This window comes from Pyxicephalus adspersus, chromosome 2, assembly GCF_032062135.1.
Source record: "Pyxicephalus adspersus chromosome 2, UCB_Pads_2.0, whole genome shotgun sequence".
In the NCBI taxonomy this organism is placed as follows: domain Eukaryota; kingdom Metazoa; phylum Chordata; class Amphibia; order Anura; family Pyxicephalidae; genus Pyxicephalus; species Pyxicephalus adspersus.
Window position 1 is genome coordinate 1630430 of NC_092859.1, and position 23218 is coordinate 1653647.

At 40.1% G+C, this 23218-nt stretch overlaps 1 protein-coding gene across 7 annotated transcripts in view; it reads right to left on the reverse strand.

Annotated features, from left to right (window-relative positions):
* Positions 1 to 1508: 1508 nt before the first annotated feature.
* The window catches only part of EPO (erythropoietin), a 99780-nt gene continuing 78070 nt past the window's right edge, over positions 1509 to 23218 (reverse strand). For 6 of the 7 annotated variants that reach the window (XM_072399233.1, XM_072399231.1, XM_072399232.1 and 3 more), the window contains 4 exons: positions 7625 to 7746; positions 5660 to 5734; positions 4469 to 4633; positions 1509 to 1883 (listed from right to left, as the gene is read on the reverse strand). In XM_072399233.1, coding sequence (XP_072255334.1) covers positions 1737 to 1883; positions 4469 to 4633; positions 5660 to 5734; positions 7625 to 7726 — 489 coding nt within the window. In that variant the 5' untranslated portion in view covers positions 7727 to 7746 and the 3' untranslated portion in view covers positions 1509 to 1736. Of the gene's footprint in view, positions 1884 to 4468; positions 4634 to 5659; positions 5735 to 7624; positions 7747 to 16227; positions 16318 to 23218 lie in introns of those variants that run through there. The other variant, XM_072399236.1, reaches the window with a different exon arrangement.

Sequence of the window (23218 nt, forward strand, 5' to 3'; positions counted from 1 at the left end):
ATTTATATGTGATAAAAATCCCACAAAATGTAATATAGAAATCTAATAGCATAATAAATATATTGTACGTTGTCTCTGTAGCATTGCACATGTCCATGCGTCTGGCTGTTACATAAGTGGTGCTGTCCATCCGCTGGGAAGTGGCACCATTGACAGAGGAGACAGCGGGTTGTCTAAAAAGCAAGAAAAAACTAGTTGGCACAAAGGGAAGTTCCTGGGCAAACACTTGGCGTCATCTCTAACGTCTTCCTAGGAGCCAGAGATCTGCTGGGCCTTTTGTTTTAAGATGTCATACAATTTCTGCATTTCCTTGTTTTTACTTTAAACTGGAACTGTTATAAACAAGAAGAATGACTCAGCTTTGAACCACACAGGATGGTTGTAAGAATTATCAATTTGTTATTTCTCCCTGATCCTTAGGATCCTTTGTTCCCTGGTATTTTTCAGCATGGTGAGTATTGGGAGCCTAGTACAAGAAGTTATACTGTCACATCAATTTGTTTAGTGTTGGGATTAGGCCAAGTTAAATGGCAATGATACACTATGGGCCCGATTTCAAAGACTGGAGAAGATAGGCTATCATGATTATTATTATTATTATATTAATAATAATGATAATAATGAGGATTTATATAGCGCAACATATTACCCAGCTCTGTACATTAAATAGGGGTTACAAATGACAGACAGATACAGACACAGGAGGAGCAGAGAACCCTGCCCCAAAGAGCTTACAATCTAGGAGGTGGGGGAAGTAACACACAATAGGAGGGGGAGATATGGAGTGGTGGAAAATAGTGAGGGTTTAGGAGACAGAAGAAGACGGGTATATCATGGAAGAACCTGACTGATCCAGCAAACCCAGAATGTATTTGCTGTTAGCAAATGTTTTCAATTTCTGGACCAGATCCCGTCCAGGTTTGCTGGATCACCCAGGTTCTCCCATAATATTCTATCTTCTCCAGTCTTGGGCTACATACACACATCAGATGATTCATTCAATAAGCACCTCAGGGCTGATATCGGATGAGAATCTGGCATGTACAGCGCTTGTCATTCATCGACGGATCAATGAACCATGGAGGTTCGTAATGAAAGTGAAAGGAAGAGAGCACAACGGGGTGCCGCTCCATGTTCTCCCCCTCCCCTCTCCAGAGAGTAAAACAGCCCTTCTTCATGCATCATTCAGTCTTTTGTGAAAGATCCTTTACAATGACAATTATTGAACGTGTGTACCCAGTCTTGTAGAGCTTTAATAAACCAATATGTTTAATGGTTGGCATCTGACCATTACACGGCCAGGAACTTGTTGGATATCACATTCCAAATCCACAGACAATATTATAAAGACCCCCCACAACCCCCCAGCGGCCAGAATTTATATTACTAAAGTTGGAGTTACTTGGTAACTGATGGGATTCCCATTTGTTCTCGTTGCTGAAAACCAATGTACTGTTCCTCTAATATTTCCAATGTCTCCATTTCATTTTTGAAACACACCACAGAAGCACGAGAAAAATATATTTAATGACCCAGAAAAGATAAATACATAGAAATATTTACATTCTTAACTTAATATCAAATATAAACTATCTTCATACCTTTTTACCTTGTTTTCAGCTGTGAATAAACATAAACTAATAAAAAACACAAGTCATGTCCATAGCGTCCTTGTCCTGGCGGTTTGGAGTGGGGTAATGGTGAGGGCCGAGGTGGCTGTTTGTCCACATGGCGCATCATCTGTGCTGCTGAATACTGCTGCAAATTGAGATAATAACAGTTCTATATTTCCCTTGTAAAAAGTTTCTGTAAACACCATAGAATTGTTTTAAAGTCCTTGCTGAAAAAGTCCTTGCTTCTCTCTCCAGGGTTTCTGTTTCAGTCTAAGGAAGAAAAAAAAGGGATGATTGTTCATTCAAAAAAACAAATCTTCAGCAGGTAATGTAATAACAAAAACATTTATTGTATGTTAGCAGTGGGATTGCATTTAAAATATCTTACAGGAAGTAGTTTCAGCAACTACTATAGATTGCTTTAAGAAAAAGCTGGATGATTTCTAGAAGCACAGAATATAACTGGGGATTAAGGCTAAACAGAGACTGCTGATTCAGATTGCCTCATGGAATCAGAAAGGAATTTTTTCCCGTTGGAGCCAATTGTACCATTGGTTCTGTTTTGCCTTCCTTTGGATCAGCTATGTCCATCGGGTTTTATCTGGGATATGTTTTTTTCCCTAGTGGTTGAACTTGATGGACTTTTTACAACCTGACTAACTATGTAACTTTGTAATTTATACCTCACTCCAGGTTGTATGCAAATGATTAGATCACAGATGCAGCATACCCCCATCTTAGTCCTTCAGTTTGCTTTCCAGGGCTCTGATAAATAAAAAAGCTGAGTTGAGTTCTATTTCTTTTTATGAGGTGTGTGTGTCATGCTCAGCCACAATCTCTACAGGTGGGAAGAACCTCAGTGGGCACAAGAGATGGTATTGCACGGACCCGATGAGACTAAATGTCGAGAGATAAGGCTCATTTAACCAAAGGAAAACCCCATTGCTTTCTAGTATGGGGAATCATGCAATTTCTTTCCATGTGCTCGGATCTAGAAGACGTTGCTATTTCCCTTAAAGTCTGACACCAATTTGGTGTTGGCTGTGATGGTGGAAGGAGCAGTAATGGAGGTCTGGCATGGTACGTATCAATGGGCATAAGGACTCTTCACACATACTCTTTGCCCTGGATAGGAAGGATGACTCTTTATCTACTAAAATAATATCTTTGTGAGTGATACTTATCGAATGAAGGACAGATGTCTGACACTTTATACAGGCACAAAGAACGTTGTAGCTATTATTAGAGGTGCAAGGAATGTTCTGTTCTGCACACAATTCCTATGATATTCTGATGTTACAAAAGGAAAGAAGACTGGATGGGCCCTCATACATGAAAAGCCAGGATCAGTGTGATTTTCACCAGGAAATCCTATGGTGACCTATTGTTCAGTCCTGCCACAATTGTATGGTGCATATGGGGTCCATTTATAGAAAATCCTTACTTTTATTTCCTCTCTATGTTCCTGTAATTGGGATTCTGAACTGAGCGCGCCATTAATTCAAAGAAAGTCCTCTACCATCCACCATACTTCCTTTTATTTGTGTCCCTATATACATACATTTTATATCAGTATATATAAGCAAGGGTTTGTCTTTTCTCAGTTTTCTGTAACTTGTAGGCTTTTGATTATCCTGTCCCTATTCTCCCAGATCTTTTTATGACGGATTTGCGTGTCCTGCATCCTAACATAGCAGTGTCAGATCATGTGCAAAGCCAATTTCAATTCTCTGGGGGTGTAATAAAATAACTGGTTTTCCATATGTCTGTGAAGGTTTAGTGGTCCAGGTCACATGATACGTGAAAAGACACAGAACTCCCACAGTTGAAGGAATCAATCAGAATTATAACGACATGTTTCCAGAAATATTAACATGGCCATTACTCTGGAGAGCAATACAATTTCCCCAATCCAAGCTCAATGTGTTCAAACTAAAAAGAATTACCGTTGATTGAAGGTACGTGCTCCAAGATGATAAAAAAGGTATAAAAAAACTTTTAATAGTGTCTATGAGAAAAGCTTAGAGAAACTCAAATCAAGAAGTCCAGGTAGGTGCTCCCAAGTCTTTCTATTACTTCTGCAGATTATGAAGAAGTATAATAATTGCTGGAAATACTGGATCACTTTTATAAGAGCTTACTCTTTGCTATGGACAGCTTAGGTTTCTAGGGATACAAGTTGGGTTTTTAGTTTTAGATCCAAGTTGGGCTTTGCATTTAAAATTTTAGCTGCATGTTTTTAGTGGTGACGCTAAAGGTTGATGCCACCCTATGTGGTAACCCATGGAGCTCTCCCAACCACATGGACCTCCTCCTGTATCAAATCATACACCCCCCCCCCCCCCCCCCCCCCCCACACACACACACACACACACATTGCAAAGCTGGTCACTAAGCTATTTGCCTCCCTTTACCAAGCAATGGTGATCAGTGGCCATGTTACCCTCTTCCCCCAACCCCTGCTTTTGCTGGTTCCTTCCTTGATTACCTATTTGATCACATACCAGTGCACATACCAGTGCACCATTTATTCTGTGGATGCTCCCTGCACTGAAAGAACACCTTTAGTACTGTTAGGCTAAATGAAATCTCCCTAACATTATAAATTGTACTAATTGGATTAAAAGGAGCGTCTAGCACCTGTCACCCTACAGCCAATCTGGTGCCCACGGTTTTCTGGCTGCCCACAGATACCTGGCAGGCTGCTAATTGGATACCAGAGGATTAGACAGTCAGATAGGTGCTCCGCCTTCTGATGGCGTCACCTGGTATGGTTCATTCTTCATTCATACCAAATTCACAAATTCAGAAAATGAAAATGGGAAACCAGTGTGAGGAGAAGAAATGTCTCTGACCTTCACATTGACTCTGTCCAGAATGTTCTTCATTGTCTGTGCTTTGCTGGAGAATTTCTGCAGCGAGAGCTCCAATTTACATTCTGAGATGAAATCTGTGACCTTTGTGGCAGCACTGATAAGTAAGGAAAGTCCTCGCTGGACCTCATCCCTCTGCTGAGATATCTAAAGGAAACAAAAATCATTGGCTTTACATTTACATTTCATGTGTTAATAGAGTACACTATTATAAATAATCTATACATGATATCATATATATATATACTTATATCTATAAACACAATGAAAACATTTCAAATGTTCTTCTTCCATTATTTCAGCTTTCCTTTACTGCACACCCACAGCTAATTAAATCCCATGTCACTTATTATGTAATGTGAGTTTTAAAGCCCAGCCGTCAGAGAAGTTCTGGGAGCTGTTTGCAACCCATTGACTTTGAAGTGGTGATGTCAGACGCCTTCCTGTCACCCCGTCATTGTCATCAAAGGAAGGGAATCCATTGTGCTGATTAACATGGCCATGTTCAGCTATGTTCTGACGAGGTCAGCGTCCTGATCTGCGTCATTCTTCTATCAAACAGTCGTATCTGCCTGGAGTATCATCAGCAATTGTTTGTGTACATTTCATGAGATTTCCCCCAGTAGTTTGTGTCTCTGCTCCTCCCACAATGGGGAGATTTCCCTGCATTTGACATTGCACAAACTTCTACTACTACTATATAAAGTGGGGTGATGTCGTTCAGTCAGCTTTGTGTATAATCTGAGTCTCAGTCATTAAACTACAATTACTACATTAAATACCAGGCTTTTATTAGTCGAGCAGTTAGGTTTAGCTCAATAAACCTGTTGAAGGCAAACTAGGACTCCACATTTGCTAGCTAGAAATCTAATATATTTATTAAAATATTTGACATTTAAATGCTTTTATATATAAAAATAAATCTAATAATATAAACAAAAAAACAAAAAACAATCTCTTTAATTGGGGATCAACTGCAGATCACATTGTCAAAATATAACAATAACACGGGTCTATTTATAAAGCAGTGAATGTGACATTCCCTGGTGGTAATCTATTACTGCCGTTGAAACACATGGACCTGGAAGATTCCCATGAGAGAATGTCTGATTTCCTGTTTTATTCACACTGATATTATTATTGGATCCTAACAATGGATGGTGGGGCTCCTACCTGCAGCTTCCGCCATTCTGCGTTCATACTCGGCTCTGGTAAGATGACGTCCTCGGGGAAGTGACACGGAACATTCTATATAGGAGAACAAGGATGAGCCTATAACAGTGAATTGAAAGCAGTGCACTTTGAAATTTGTGTCTTTGCAGATTCTGATCACACTCAATGTTCTGTCATCGCAGATTACATTCTGCTACAATTTGTGACAAAGTTATTCACAAATAAAATGAAAACTTTTTTTAATGCTTGTGAACAAACAAAAACACAAGTAAAAGTTTCATGAAAGAAATGCAGAATGTAATAGAAGTAAATTTGAGGATAATGAGGGTTTAAATTAGGAGATAAAATTGGAATAATTGTTTATTAATATTACACAGTATTTAAATAACGCCAACATAATATGAAACTCTGTACAAAGTCATGTGACTAGCTGACCCTCAAAGGAGCTCACAATCTAATATCCCTACCATAGCCATATGTCATTATCACGAGCTAGTGTCATTTTGGGGGTAGAGCCAATTAACCTAACTGCATTTTTTGGACTGTGGGAGGAAACCGGAGTACCCGGAGGAAACCCACGCAGACACGGTGAGAACCTGCAAACTCCATGCAGATAGTGTCCTGGCAGAGATTCCAACCTGGGACTCAGCTCTGCAAAGGTCAGAGGGCTAACCACTGAGCCACCTTGCTGCCCATATTACTTTGTTATTCAGCCCCTATGTGTTGGTGGGTCCCTGACAGGGACAGACTCCAGGTGCATTTGAGGTCCCTCACATCTCATTTTGGAGCTTTTTATGGCTCTGTTATCTCTAAATTTTTTTTTTGTCAGGAAATAAGAAGAAATATCTCCAAAACGAGAGAAATCCCTTCTTAGATGTCAGTGGAAAATGTGTTCTCAAATAGAAGATTTCTCCTCACTACCTATTCTTTTGGCAAATTTTGTGTTTTTTCTTTTACTATTTCCCAGTGATTATGCTCAGCAGGAAACATAGAGAGAGGGAATGGGCCTGATTTATTACACTTTCATCATTAAAACTAGGTGATCCAGAAAACCTAGAATGGATTTCTAGCAAATGTTTTAAATCCTGGACCAGATCTATTCCAGGTTTGCGGGATCACCCAGGCTCACTGATGAAAGTGTATCCGCTCCGGCCGTGGAGAGCTTTAATAAATCAGCGCCAATCTCTCTAATGAGGACACAGAGAGCAATAAAACCTGATGAGGGTTTTAACCAACTGCATCCAATCATTTAAACAGACATGATTTCCTTGCTTATGCAGGCCAAAGTGATGTTTGCAGAGGTGCCCCCTGACCCCCTTATATTCATCTTCTTCCTTCACCATTGCTGTCTGTAGTCAGTATTGGTGACCAAGAGCAGCAGTGACTTTACTCTCTTTGTCACATGACTGTGGTCGAATCGAGAGATTGGCTGCTATGGGCCAAACACTGTCACGGGAAAAGGTCACATGGGTAGTGCCATCAACTGTGACGGAGGAAGAAGCTGCACAGGCAAGATGTCAAGGTCTCTTTAAATGTTTACATGATTGGGTTTAGGTCTAATTTAAAGCTGAACCCTGGCCACAAAAAATTATTTAAATGTATCTCTCAACAAAAAGATAAATGCAACCCATATATTACCTTGTAAAAGAGGCATCAGTGATATCATGACTGTGTTGTATATTGTCTGTGCAGAGCTGTGGGAGGGATCTATAGAGAATTACAGGAAGGGGTGGATACAAGACTAATCACCCTGCAGAAAGAGATGGAGCAGCAGTGACCGGTCTGTATTGCAGCTCCTGCACACTCTCCTGCATGGATCACCCCAGAATTGCAGGAAGTATACTCATGGCTCTTATATTTAGACAATATTTGCATATCCCCGAGTTCAGCTTTATTAAATATCATAAGAGAATGCTAGAATGTTCCAGTGTGGTCATTTTTCACATTACCTTGCCAGTAACTCACCATCACTTTATCCTCATCCACAGCAGTTCTGATATAACTGTCCAGAACTTGTCTGTCGCAAACCGGCTGAGCAGTAACAAGCTTCACGTTAACCAGCAACATTTGTAGCAGGATAAGTAAACCTGGAAGACATAGCGCAGACCACACGTGAGTTGTCCTATTCATAACAGGCTGAAATCAGTGCAGGTTCATTAAAAACAACAAAATAAATCAAACTTTAAAAACATTTCAATAAATTTATAAAGACCAATTAAGAGATAAATTGTTTCCAATGAGAAGGAATCTGGAGAAAGAACTTCCACCATCATTTATAGAACACAAAACCAGGGAACTTCAGCAGGGGAGGGGCTAGAGAAAGGACTTCCCCCAAGGTGGCATCATTCATAGAACACAAAACCAGGGAACTTCAGCAGGGGAGGGGCTAGAGAAAGGACTTCCCCCAAGGTGGCATCATTCATAGAACACAAAACCAGGGAACTTCAGCAGGGGAGGGGCTAGAGAAAGGACTTCCCCCAAGGTGGCATCATTCATAGAACACAAAACCAGGGAACTTCAGCAGGGGAGGGGCTAGAGAAAAGACTACCCCCAAGGTGGCATCATTCATAGAACACAAAACCAGGGAACTTCAGCAGGGGAGGGGCTATAGAAAGGACTCCCCCAGCATTTATAAAACACAAAACCAGAGAACTTCAGCAGGGGAGGGGCTATAGAATGGACTTCCCCCAAGGTAACACCAGTCATAGACACAAAACCAGGAGTCATTCATAGAACACAAAACTTGGGTTTTTATGTATAGACACCAAGGCACCATCCCCTGTGACATTACAAATGGAAATGTTTTATTATGTTGAGTGTACTGTGATGTAGTATGCTAATTTGTTTTTTTTTTATGTTTTATGTCTTATGTTTTTATGTTTACACAATATTTTAAATATTCGTTAAACTGCCGAAAACAAAACCACAGATTTTTCTTCTTTACTATTAAATTATATTGAGCTTTTATAATGCTTAGTCTGTATCCTGGGGGTTATATTATTTTTATTACTACACAGTATTTAAATAGCGCCAACATATTACAAAGCAATGTACAAAGTCCATAGTCATGTGACTAGCTGACCCTCAAAGGAGGTCAAAATCTAATATCGCTACCATAGTCATATGTCATTACCAAAGTCTAAGGGCAATTTTGGGGAGAAGCCAAGTAACCTAAGTGCTTGTTTTTGGAATGTAGGAGGAAACCCGAGTACCTGGGGGAAACCCACACTGACACAGAGAGAACTTGAAAACTCCATGCAGATAGTGTCCTGGCCAAGATTGGAACCTGGGACCAAGAGCTGAGCCAATGTGCTGCCGGATAATTAACCCAAGGAAGTAGGTGCATACAATCATAAAAATATCACTGACACAATCGCAGTTCCATTATTCTGGAGGTCAGTTATTTCCACTAACTGTATGTGCTCATCACTGCCAACCATGTGACAACCAAGAATACTGAAACTGCCTAACAACTGGTCCAGTTTATAGTAATCACCTAGTTTTGTCAAATCTTTGTCAGGCAAAACAATCACACCTATGAGACCTATGAGACTCTGAATGGAGTAAAATGAGAGGACCATCTCATATCTGTACAGTAAGGGCGGCCTCAATAGGCTTTGGGCTCATGCCGATGGCAATTAGCAGTTAGTGATACTTCAGAGATCCGAGTTTCCTGTCTGCTGCATGTAACTTGTAGCTGACCTGCTACTGAGCTGTATTTGTTCTCTTCAAGTGCATTTTGCAATCCCATAGACTTGTATAGGAATACAAAACTCAATCAAAGATAAAATAAAAAAAATTACAGTTATTCTTTTCTATGTTATATTAGCGGATCACAATTGTTACCTCTTGTTATTAAGTGCTCTTTAGACTTGATTAAGGTTAGAGGTTGGAGGGCACTATTATCCTTTTATTTTGGAGTTTTTGGCTGGGCCTGTAAACCTGCTAGCAGTCTTCAGAAGGCAACTAACAAGCTTCAATCTGTGTTATAGCCCTCTGTAGTCTGCTAGCAGATTGGTTAAATGATTTTAGGATCTGCTAAATAACGGCAAACCAAAGCCTAAAGGTCCCTATAGTTCACTGCTGAGTCACACGGTCATGGTGTGAAAGGTTTGCACGGGTACATACAGGGGGCCTGATTTAATAAAGCTCTTCAAGCCTGGAGAGAATACACTTTCATCAGTAAACCTGGGTGATCCCTCAAACCTGTAATTCATTTCTTCAAAGTCGTTAGCTATTTGCTAGCAAATGTTTTGAATCCTGGACCAGATCCATTCCAGGTTTGCTGGATCACCCAAGCTTTCACTGATGAAAATGTATCCTCTCAAGCCTTGGAGAGGTTTAATAAATCAGGCCATGGAGGAACCTTGATGCATATCACACAAGGAGCTGAAAAAGCCTTACATACCCAATACATCAAGTTCTGGGGCACTGGCAGGCTGATCCCCTTCAGCGATATTCATTTGCCCTTCCACCATCCACCTAACTCTGCATAGAAAGTACTTTTTTTATTTATCAAGATATACAGAGCAAAGGCATTTCATGGCGTATACAGCTTACATGCATCAAATACAATGCTTTGGTTTTATTCATCACATTTGCATAATAAATGATTACCCAGCCAGGAAGCTCAGAATTTATTTTAATCATATGTTTGAACTCTGCTCTAATGATGCCGTTGTATACTGATGTGCAGTACGTGAGCACATAGGGATATCTGATTATTCAGATGTATACATGTCATGATAACTCATGCATGATAGTGATAATTTAAATTGAGGTCAAGAAACTTACACTGAAACGTGTCAATATTAAGGTTACTATTTTTCCAGTTCTCATATAGGAAAAAATCAATGAAACATGACAATGACAGCAAACCGAGGAAATGATGGATGTCTCCAGAATACTTATAGTGGGAGAGGTGACTGAGGGCTCACTTTACAGAGCTTTACTGCTTGTTCAGAATATACAAATTAGGTGTGCACGATCTTGGTACAGAGTCACCTAAACTAATATTCTCTTTGTTTTAATCATCTCAGCTATCCTACAAGGTGCTACTGCTACCCATTACCCCGCTGGGCACTGACATCTGGGCCTTCTTCCTACTAAAAACATTTTTGTTCCTACTTACTACCAGCAGTAAGTATTTTTTATTCTCCAACAACACAGGGCATTTTTCTGTCCTTTGACCACCAACACCGGGTATTTTTCCTGCTCCTCCTACTAATACCGGGACCTTCGTCCCAGGGACTTCTAACTCTCTTTACCCACCATAACAGACACTTGTGTATTTATTTGCCCACTTACCAGTAATATAAGCAGCCATTTATTAAATGCTCTTTACTGTTGCTCTCTGTGTGGTACGTTGTACTGTCCAAACTGTTACACTCATGTGTTGTAATATAGAGCTGACCCCTGCACTCTGTATGGTATATGTTTATGTGAGATTCTCACAGCACAGTGAATATGGTATATTGAGGGGGTACACGGACTGTGTTCAGTGTATACAATATAGAGATTTAACTATCCTCCCTTAAGCCATGTCCAATATACAGAAAATTCAATCTATGTGCTGCATGACTTCTCTGTCCCATGGTGTCCCCCTTTCTCATGTTCCCTAGTTTGGACATATAGACATGGCTGATATGCGAGCATTATCCTTGCAGGTTACAAGTTCAACCACAAGGGAAATAAACATATCCCAGATATAAAACCCTATAGACATAGTTGATCCAGAGGAAGGTACTATTTGGTACAATTTGCTCCAACAGGGAAAAAAATTCCTTCCTGATTCCATGAGGCAATCGGATTCCCTGGATCAGCAGTCTCTGTTATCTTTACTTTAAATCCTTTATCCCCAGTTATATTCTGTGCTTCTAGAAATCATCCAGCTTTTTCTTACAGCAATCTATAGAACTTGCACAAACTAGTTTCTCATGGAGGCGATTCCACATTTTCTCAGACCTTACAGTGAAGAATCCCTTCCTTATCCGGAGCTTAAACTTCTTTTCCTCCAGACGCAAAGAGCGCCCTCTTCCTAAAGTGAAAAGTTGGGAAGAGAGCTGAAATAATGGAATGGGGAACATTTGAAATGTTTTCATTGTGTTTATGTATAAAAGTATATATATATATGATATCATGTATAGATTATTTATAATATTGTCCTCTCTATATGAATAATTTATATATTTATACAGGGTGATCATATCCCCCCTTATTTGTTTCTTCTCAAGGGAAAATAGATTCAGTTCAGTTTAATATCTGCTTTTGGTCAGTAAAATTTACTAATACCATACTGTATATGTCAAATTATAACATATGAGGCAATTTCTCTAGAATTTGCGAAATAATATTTCAGCAGAATGTCCACGTGCAGAAAAATAGCCAGAGCAGCATTACAAGCAGACAGAAATGCTGCTATCTTCTCACTCTGACATTGCAATTTAGTATTTCAAAACACAAAAAAATTATGCAGCAAAATTGGTGAAATACAGCAAAGTAAAAAGTCATCGTTTTTCTAAATAGGTCCATGAATGTACGTGAGCATGAAAGGCGGATGTAGAGGGATTCCAGGAAACTTTTTGAGGTCCGCTGCTCTCCCATGTTTAACCATTAATAGGCTTTCTTTGTGTCCTGATAATTCCTAGAAAGCCGGAGAGTTCAGAGGTTCCTGAAGGAAGATAAGACAAAGCCCGGTGAACTCTGGATGTCTATGAACCGAGATTCCCTTTATTGCTTATGAAATCAAAAAGGTTCAACGACCTTCTTTTTCATTGATATCGACCGATTGTACGTGGATCGTCTCGGGTGAAATCTTATCACAATCTTTTTCAGCGACAAGTGTTGAGCAAAGATTAGGCACAAGATGTAAAAAAAGTAAAATCTCCAGGCCTGATTTATAAAAATCAAACTCCGCTGATTATGAAGCTGACCTCCCCTTGTTTCTAGTATGGCTCACAGTTGAGCTCCTCTATTTCTTTTATTAGGTTAGTTGCCTTTCTCTGCACTCTCTCCAGTTCTACAATATTCCAAAACTGGACGGCATATTCCAGATGTGGCGTGACCAATGCTTTGTACAGGATTATGTCTCCATCTCTGCAGACTATTCCTCTTTTATTACAAGAAAGTACTTTACTAGCTTTATATATTGCAGCTTGGCATTGCATGCTGATATTAAGTCTATGATCTACCAGAACCCCCAGATCCGTCTCCATTTCTGACTCCCCCAAATGTATTCCCCCTAGACAGTATGAAGCATGCATGTTGTTACCCCCAAGTGCATAACTTTACATTTCTCTATATTAAATGACATTTGCCACTTGGCTGCCCAATCACACAGTACATCCAGGTCTGCTTGTAGATTATAGACATCCTGTATGGACTTAATTCCATGACATAGTTTGGTGTCATCTGCAAACACAGAAATCCCAAACTCTATCTCATTTATAAAGATGTTACACAGTAATGGTCCCAACACTGAACCCTGGGGTACACCACTAATACCCTTACACCATTCAGAGTATGAATCATTAATTACTACTCTCTGGATGTGATCTTTAGGCCAGTTCTCTATCCATTTACAGATCACAGACTTTTCTAAATTTATAGACCCTAACTTAGGGTGTCAAATGATTCTGCAAAGTCCACGTATATAATAACAACTGCTATTCCACTGTCTACCTGTTTACTTACTTCCTCATAAAAAGAGAGTTCATTTGTTTGACAACTTTTGTCTTTCTTGAAGCCCTGCTGGCTATCACTTATAAAATAATAATAAATTTATTATTTGATTTATTATTTATAAGTGATTTATAATCACTTATAAAAATAATATTATTTTCTAGCAGAAACTCCTCCATGTGGTTCTTTATCAAACTCCCTAGGACCTTTCCAACTATGAACCTTAAACCAACCGGTCTATAGTTACTTTTTAAAGATAGGAACCACATTGGTCTTACGCCAATCCATTGGTACCATGCCAGTGATAAAAGAGTCTCTAAAAATTATAAACAATGGCTTCAAAATAACTCAGCTCAGCTCCATTAGGCCACGTGGATGTAATCCATCAGGTCCCGGTGTTTAGCAACCTTCATTTTATCTGTCAATTAGATGAATTTTGAGCCGTTTTGGTTTGTTTAAGGCTGTGACATTTCTATTTCTATTTTAGACTCCATGTTTTCCACTAGTGCTTAGTAAATCTGTCTTGTAAATATGTGCACGTACAGGCCAACACATTGTACAATAGCTGATCTTACAACTTTTTTCAGCTTCTATGTGCATTCAAAAATGATTACAATTTCATTTTAAAATAATGACTCATAATGTAACCTTACTGAAAATATAAAATAGTTTCACTTTAATAAAAAAAAGCTTTATCATGTTCATCAGGAAAACGTGCAGAGATTAACAGCAATCTGTGTGCAAGCACAGGGAACTAAGATCACAGCATCCGCTTCACATATTTAGCAAAGAATGCATAGTGAGTCTGTGGCCATATCCTCTTTTAGGATAATTATAGCATCAGCTATTCCTTTCCAAAGCTGTGAGGGGAAATCTGCTGTGTAATAGTTCACGCAGACAAGTAATACTGAATAAACAACTGCTTACACTCTACAAGGGGTGGACACAATAATAGAAACAGCACATGAAAAAAAAGATTGAAGTTATCGGGCCTGGTTTATTAAAGCTCTCCAAGGCTGGATCATCAGTAAAGCTGGGTGATCTTTAAGACTGTGATGGAATACACTTATTGAGGTCATATAGGAGGGTCTATTTATAAAGTTTTACCCAAAATGAATGCATTGTTCACAATTTGAAAATGTGTGAATCATAGATAAAAGTTCATTCAAAAGTTCATTTAAATATTTTCAAATTAAATCCATAGTAAAAAGTTTACATGTGCAAAGTTTGGTAAATCTTGGGTGAATACATTTATAAATAAACCCATACTGATCAATCTTTATTCTGATTGACAATGATCAGACTGTTTATAACGCAGTGAATCTGGCATTTACTGAAACATTCCCTGGTGAAGAATCTTCCAGATCCCTTGTTTTCAGTGGCAGTGAATTCACCAGGGAATGTTTGATTCTCTGTTTTAAAAATAGATCAACTGTTCATTGAATAGAGTGGTAATATAATTCATTTATTTTCAACTGATAGTCAACATTTTGAACAAATCATTTAAATTGATAATCACTAGGACTGAAGTTGACTTTTGTATGGTTGGCCTACCTGTAACATTCTCCCATACAAAACCTATATACCGGGTTATTTATCGGGTTAAGGCTACAGATCTGCATTCTTCTCGTAATCTCTTGCAGTATACAATTAGCTATTTTACACCATTTTATTTAATTTAGTACTGTAGGCAATGGCAATGCCTGGTACTTGCGAGGAGCATGTGACCCATGTTACGGCACTGGGGTACTCAGTGTTGTATAAGGGAAGTCTAAAGCACTCTGTAGGATAAGTCGCTGGTGAAGAATGGAAGGAATAGAAGTATATGTGTCTGTAATAAATGCAAGAAATGCTTCCATTATTATTTTTGTCATCAGTAGCATTAAAGAACTCTTCCTTTGCTGACCGTAAGAGTTAATATGCTGATGCTTTAGGAAAATTGCAAAGGGACAAAACGTGCACAAGTTTGAGAAACCATAAGCCAGGCTATATCTGCAGGGACAGTGTTAGTAAATCTCACTGACAGAAACAGACAGATGCTTAGAGATAAATTCCACAAAGGTACAAACTCCAGCCCCCCCATAGAACTGAATCAGCGATTCTCTCACAATGAGGAAACACAGTGGGCTCCCCAAAGCTGCAATTTATGGTGGGGTCACCTTTTGGAAACCACATAGTCACAAGTCAGGGCTCAATAATGTGGTGTGAGGTGGAAAAAGCTGAGCAATGGAAAAACTACAACGGTCAGATGAGTCATCATTCACTCTAATATATGAGGAAGGATGTATGACAGGAGAAAGACAATGGATGCTATCAATACACTATGATTTGCCCATTTAAAAGTATGGCTCCTTAGAATTTACTCACAGAATGAGCAGCCATCTGGTAGGAGTCCAGAGGAGTAGGCGCAACCCAAACTGAACAAGGAAAATTCTTGTAAATACAGAGTATAGAAGCAAAATGGTGCATATGTGAAAAACATTCACACTGCACTGCAGCTATTTCCTCTTCTCTTTGACTTCAGCTGATGGCAGTTCTAAGCATATATATGATACACATATATGAGGAGGGTGGATTTGAAGTAACATGTAGGATGTGAGATATTAAAAGACCAAATTGTTTTATCAGGAAACTAAAAGGCAGGGGAGGTCCTGGCTGGGTGGATAGGTGCACAGCTACACAATGGGGGACTGAATTGGAAAAGTTCAGTTTCAAAGCTAATATTTATTATTTACACTAATGAACATGACCGCTTCAAGAATTTGCAGTGTTTCATTTTGGCTTAATTTTGGACGGAACTAAAGTTCCACTTATAGGTTTCCATGATCATGCAAGTTGTTATCACAGAAATGGACAGGCGTTGTTCCTTTTGCAGTAATTTCTCCTACCTTACTGATTGCTCCGGTTATCTGGTTGTCAGGATACCCGGCAATCCTGGTTTACTCTGTATGTGCCAGGAATGGGTGAAGCTACATCATCCCGGCCTGGCCAATCAAGTTGGCTGAAGATCGCCAGAAAGAAGAGAAGAAAGAAGAAGATGGCGGCACCCTGCGAGGAAATGGGAATAGGTGAGTAAGGGAGAGGTTTAGTTCCTCTTTAAAGCGGACCTAAGCTCTTTTCATTTTCACTTTGCATAAGGTCCAAGGGTGGACAATCCTTTATATGTTAAGTAAAAATTGTATTTATTTTTATTGGAGCAATCAAGACTGAATGGTAGCACAGAGCCTCCCGGGATTCCTATGTTACACATTCTGGGAGGCTTTGGCTGTTCCTTCTGGGGATGCCTGATCTTGAGCATGCGCAGAAGGGGCATTTTTCCCACTAAGAGAATAGGAAAGCCGATCCCACAATTGTGCAGTGAGAACGGCTCTCTTTTATTCCCCTTTACTGCAGGGATTGTGACGAAGCAAGAAGACCGGAAGAGAAAATAAAGATGTCGGCGCCAAACTCTGACGCAGAGGAATTCTAGGAAGAGGCTGGACCGGATCGAGGGAAGGTCCAGTGCCATTGAGGAATCTGCGGAATTAAAGGTAAGTGTGATTTTTTATTTTCACTTATTTTCCATGATTGCTTTGTGTAGGAAATTTGAACCCTATTTTACAGGATGGAGTGTGTTTCCTTCCATATTTCAGAGTGATAATGTCACCATATACACACTGGTATATACATTCCTCAAAGGCTTCCTTCTCATCATTGCATAGTCACCAGATGCAAATGATCCTATATGGGGTGAAGGGAATCTAGAAAACATGGCGGAAGGGGGGAAACATTTTTGATGGGGACAGGTGCAACATTTGAATCCAGGACTAGTTTCTTAGTACATCGTTAGGCCATCACATTATTTGCTTCACTGCCTATAGAATAGCTGCAACACAAACACAAGTTTGGGAAAATATTTTTTCGCTGTCAACAAAAAGTTGTAATCCATTAAATTGTCGAGGACATAAAGCTGGAATTTCTCATCCAACAATAGCACTGGTAACATGCTCAGCCCTGCGTAAATATCACCGGTTATCTGAATATCTGAGCTGATAAGAGCTATTGTTTCACGCCAGCTGTCTGATTGCTTTTGCAGTAAAATATTCTTCTATGACACAGCACATACAAAGCGGGGACACATCCAGCAATATGAGCGGTGAGCACCTTTGTTAGCTGGCCGGGGTCACAAACAGTGCTGATTCCACTCAGATATGTGCACATGCATCTCATCTCTCCACCTTCTCTTTATCTCCATAACCCAACAAAATCTTCTCTACTCTCCTTATCCCAAACTCCTATACGCCTCTCCTATACCCTCTTCATGCCAAAAAAATGTCCTTTCTCCTCCTCACCTCCATAACCCCTACTAAGCTCTCACTGCTCCTTTCCTTTACCAACTTATCTTCTCTCTTATTTCCATAACCCTCCTTATCCCAATATCCCCTCATCATCTCCCCTGGCTTCCAACGTCCATACCCTGCTCCTTTGTCTCCAACACTCCCCATATCCTTCATCATCCCAATACCCACTCACCTTCATAATTCACCATAACCTCATCTACTCATTTCCTCTACACTTATTTCAATAACCCCCTCCTCATATCTTCTCCTCTACTCATCTCCCACCCTCCCTTTATCCCAAACCCCTATACACCTTTCCTATACCCCCTTCATCCTAAAAAACCTTTCTCATCTTCTCCTCCCCCCATACCTCCATAACCCTTTCTCGTTTCCTCCACCCTCCTTATTTCAAAAAACCCCTCATCTTTCTCCCCCTTGTCATTTTCATACCCTCGGTTGATTGTCCCCAACCCTCCTCATATCCTTCAACCTCATCATGCCAAAAAACTTCCTTTCTCCTCCTCCCCCCTAACTTCCATAACCCTTTCTAATCTCTCACTACTCGTTTCCTTTACCTCACCCATCCCAATAACACCCTCTGATGCACAGGCAGTGAGCAGAGGAACTTATCAGACTTCTGGCAAAGTCATGGAGTATTTTTGTACTTACAGGAAAGATATGCCTCTGGACTTCAATTACCTAATTAACACTTCTGATCTCTATCTATACTGCCTGACACTTTACAATAGTCCCAGGTGTATCTAATGGATCTAAGCTATTGCAAAGCTTGTAAAATTAACGGGATCCCTTGAACTACAAACTTTCAATGATCATTAGAAGGCCACATACCCGGGCTTTGCATAGATAATCAGAACAAGAAGCTTCAAGGTAGAATCCTTAAACAGGTCAATTCCTAATTTCTGGAAATCCATGTGCTGTGGGGATGTGATCCATGTGTTCCGTCATTGGTCCCATCTTGGTACAGGATTGTAGGGCTGTTTGCTAGCCGGGTAATCTACCTACCTGGCTCACCACAGGCCAAACATCAGTTCAGTTAATGTGATTGTGGCAGAAAATGATTGTTTTCAGGTTAAAAGAACTTGTCCAGCCCTTTCTTTATAACTATCCTCACCCCCACCAGGTCCTTTCTCATGGAGGATTTGTAGTCTGAATATTTCATTCTCCTCTCTTTGTGTTTCGGTGGACTCTTGCTACTCCTTTTTCTAAACATCAGCTGATCATCTCATCCTTTTATCCTCCACAACTTCTGATTGCCTGCTAATTATTCAGGTACTCTCAGGGAACTGCGGTTCCAAGCTTCAATATTCGTGACGCCCTGAGCTCTATAGACCTCAAAGTTCTTGTGGGGCTGAGCAACTTCTGTTTCACCTCCTGGTATAATAAATTCCACTCCTAGCAGACGGGACATAAATCAGCAAACCTCAGAAGCTTTACACAGAGCAGGTGAGAAAGAAGTAACGACTTCCCCTCTCATTCGGTGTGAGAAGAAGGCAGACAGGAACTTTGTAAATGGGAGAAGGAGCATGAGAAAAAAGTGTCCTTCAGGCCAAATCAATTGCAGAAGTACATGAATGGATCCGTTGTTCCACAAGTGCAGCAGTACTTCTCATCATCAGCAATCAAAGTTTACCATAATCAACTTCAGTCAACAAGCCACTAAAATCAGCAAGTGAGAAAGAATAATAATTGCCAGGCTCATTATGGAGTCAGAGTTGCAATAATATAGAAAGGTCTTATGATAGCGGAAATGTGGCCAGATAAAGATTTCATCGTAAAGCAAACCAATCACCAATATGTTTACTTTACATAAATATGTAGGCGTTCCTTTAAGGTCCTTTATGGTTTATTTCATTTTTTTTAACAAAAGCGTGAAGCTCCTCCCTTTCTGCCGCGGCAGTAAAGACAAAATGGCGCAAAGCCTCCTGGGATACATACATCATGCATGACACAGGAGGCTTCCGGCTGCTCCTTCTGCACATACCTGATCTTTGGCATGTACAAAAGGGTCTGTATTGCCAATGCCAATCTTACCCAGATCGGGTGACAGAGCCAAAGACAGAAATAAGGAAGAGGAAGATGGTGGCGCCTGGAGGAAGTTGGATTACAGGACGGCGCTGGACCTAACCATAAACAGGGCTGGAGGAGTGGGGGGCTCTGTGAAAGTAAAGGTGAGGTTTTCTTTTTCTGCTTTATGAGCTACACTAATTTTCCTTTTATTACAAAGTTCCTATAACACTGAGTAAAGGAGCCATATCAAAGCTGGACAATTAAGCTAATCAGGTCGTAACATATTACCAGTGCTGTCAGTCAAACACAGGACGCTGGCTGGCAGGAGCAGAAAGAAAGGCAAGACATCAGCAGTAAGGCTGCTTCTCCTTTAATAAAACATCAAATTCTGGTTAAGGGACCAAGCCGCACTTATTACCTGCAGCATAGAAATGAGAGATCCAGAGCCTGGCAGGTCTATGGGAATTACTATGTTACGGGATAGGATTACTAAAGATCAGCTTGGTGAGCGTTTAGGAATTTCTGTACAAAAGCCTTTTTCAAAAACGCATTTTAACCCTTGCAGACCTGTTTTAGGAAGTTTTGTTTTTAAATAAGTGAAGTTACTATTCACCTTACTGCTTCAGCATTCACTATGGGAAGATATTATCAAACCCCAGTGCACACAATTTCACATTTCCAATAATTCACCCTTAGCATAATGAAGGACCTCAATATGAAAATATTAACCCACAATATTTCCAGTGCTGTAAAAGCAAACATGCTACAACATAACCTAGGCTCCCCATACGTCTTCCATGTGAGGAGTACAACATGGGGACGGCATTTGTTATTAATGGAGTGGTTTTTGTTCATTAGGCTTCTAATATTTTGTATTGTACTGTATAATCAGCAGTTGGCCCCTGGCCAGATGGCATGCGCCCAAGGGCACTAAATAAGCGTAGCTCGTAAATAGCCAGACTGCTATTTTTATTCTTCAAGGACTTTACATCCTCTGGCGCTGTGCCTCGGGGCTGCCACTGTGTAAACACACGATACAGGCTAGGTAAGTGTGCCAGTAGAAGCAGCGCAGGTTTTTAGGGAATTCCTGAAGAATGAAATCAGGGATAAGACATATTGGCCCTGATTTATTAAAACTCTCCAAAGCTGGAGAGGATACACTTTCATCCGTGAAGCTGGGTGATCCAGCAAACCTGGAATGGATTTCTTCGAAATGATTTCCTTTTTTTTAGCAAATGTTTTGCATCCTGGACCAGATCTATTCCAGGTGTGCTGGATCACCCAGCTTCATTGATGAAAGTGTATCCTCTCCAGCCTTGGAGAGCTTTAATAAATTAGGCCCAATGGACGGTATATTTCACAAATCTGAATGATTGGATCAATATTTGCTTTGTAATATCAGACGAGAACCAAGAAAACACCAGGAGACACTGGGAATGCTGAGATTTTTGCATGGCGCCTTCTGAAATTGAAACGGGACAATTCACTTTTTTTTGGAAGAAATCTGAAAACATCATCAAAAAGTAAAGTTTCTCTAATTGCCGAGATCTCAAACAACGGGCCTGACATAAAGCTGGACCTGAAGCTCTTCAACAGCAGCACATTGGTATAAGCGGAGAAAGTAAGTACACCCTTGGTCCTAAAAGCTGTATTTAACCCCTTAGAAGGCATTTTACAACATTTGCCACAGTGTCTGACATTGAGCAATGCAGAATTCCTTCAGGTACAAGATATTTGCAGGTTTTCTTCCATGAACTGGCCATTTTTATAGCCCCATGACCAGGCCAGTCCATTTTTCCACATTTTTTATTTATTGTAGATTTGGTGGTGTTCTTCAGATCATTAGAGTGGTAAAAGATCCTTTTTGAGTTAGCTTTAACTTCTGAAAAGCTTCATATCGTCATCAAACACTTGTTTGTAATAAAGAATTCATGGTTAACTTAACAAACTCCAGGCTTGCTCTAGAAAGTTGTTTTTTTTCCTAATATTTCATGGTAAATTGAAGTCCTCATCTAATCTAAGCACAATTCAGATGGCGATTAAATTGTTTCCTACAGACTGTTGTAGCGTCAGACTATATAAGCTGGAAAATTGATCAATTATTGAAAATGTACACCAACTAATGATTTCTTTTACAGTGGGATTTTGAATCTCCCGCTGGTGCCTCTATTGTTATTTTCTCATATTCCTGATTCTCCCCCGTGGATGTGACGTCCCCGGCCCGATCACAGATTTAAAAAGCAGAACTTTATTTTTACTTTAAATATAAGACAATAGGTAAATCAGTCCCTAATATTTAATATGAGTGAATTGGTGGTTTACTCGTGCTGCAAAACATCTTCAACATACCAGAACCAGTCCAGCTAAATGTGACTGATGTCTATTAGCTGTACCAACCAATAACCTTCACAGACAACAGGTAAAATCAATATGTTTTATATAATACCAATGGGTAAATACCCCCCCTTCACATTCATAACTTATCCAATCTTGTCGGTGCCTCAGAAGATCAATGTGATTGGAAAGGGATGGCTCAGTGGTTGGCACTCCGGCCTTTGCAGCGCTGGGTCCCAAGTATCTCAGCCAGGACATTATCTGCATGGAGTTTGCAGGTTCTCCCCATATCTGTGTCGGTTTCTCCGGGTACTCCAGTTTCCTCCCACATACCAAAAGCATGCAGTTAGGTTAATTGGCTTCCCCCCACAATTTCCTTTAGACGGTGATGATATGATTACGGGGGGACATTAGATTGTGAGTTCCTCCGAGGGACAGCTAGTGATACGACTATGGACTTAGTACAGCGCTGTGTATTATGTTGACACTATATAAATATTGTGTAGTAATAATAATGGGATGGAAAGCAATATACAGAGTACAAGTTTTGGGGTCTTCCTACTTGTCTAGCATTGTGTGCAGAGATTACTGTACACTGGGTGGATTGTGTGAATTTGATGTAGCTGTATCATTTCTGGGTTAAAATTAGCAGATCACTGACTGACTTCACATATTTCCTAGAAATTGCTATTTCACCCATCTTTGCACCCACAGCTATCCCTCCTTGCTGTAGGTTGAATATTGTGCTGTACAAACCATCATCTTGCAATGAATAACACAATATCCCCTTGATTGGTGCTGTGCTCAGTCCAGGCAGCAGAGAATGAGGAATGTAGGATGTGCACAGCAACGTGTAGACTTGGTGGAAACGTGCACTGTATCTGGGACTGGGCGCTAGGGGTCAAGAACAGGAAACTAAATGAGCCTATACATAGAAACAATTACTCAGCAATACGGAAAGGTCCGCACGTGTCATCCTTGTAAATGTAATATTGCTGCATTCTAATCTTAAGCACTCTGGCCTGTCACCTGCTTGGGGGACACACGGGATATGAGAGAATGAAGACAAAGGAGAGGGGCAGATAAAGGGAGGAAGGGGCCACATGAAATAACAATGTATAGACAGAAGGATTTAATGGACAATAAACTTGAAGCAGTCCTATACCCAGACCTCTCATTTGCTTCTAACATAGTATTA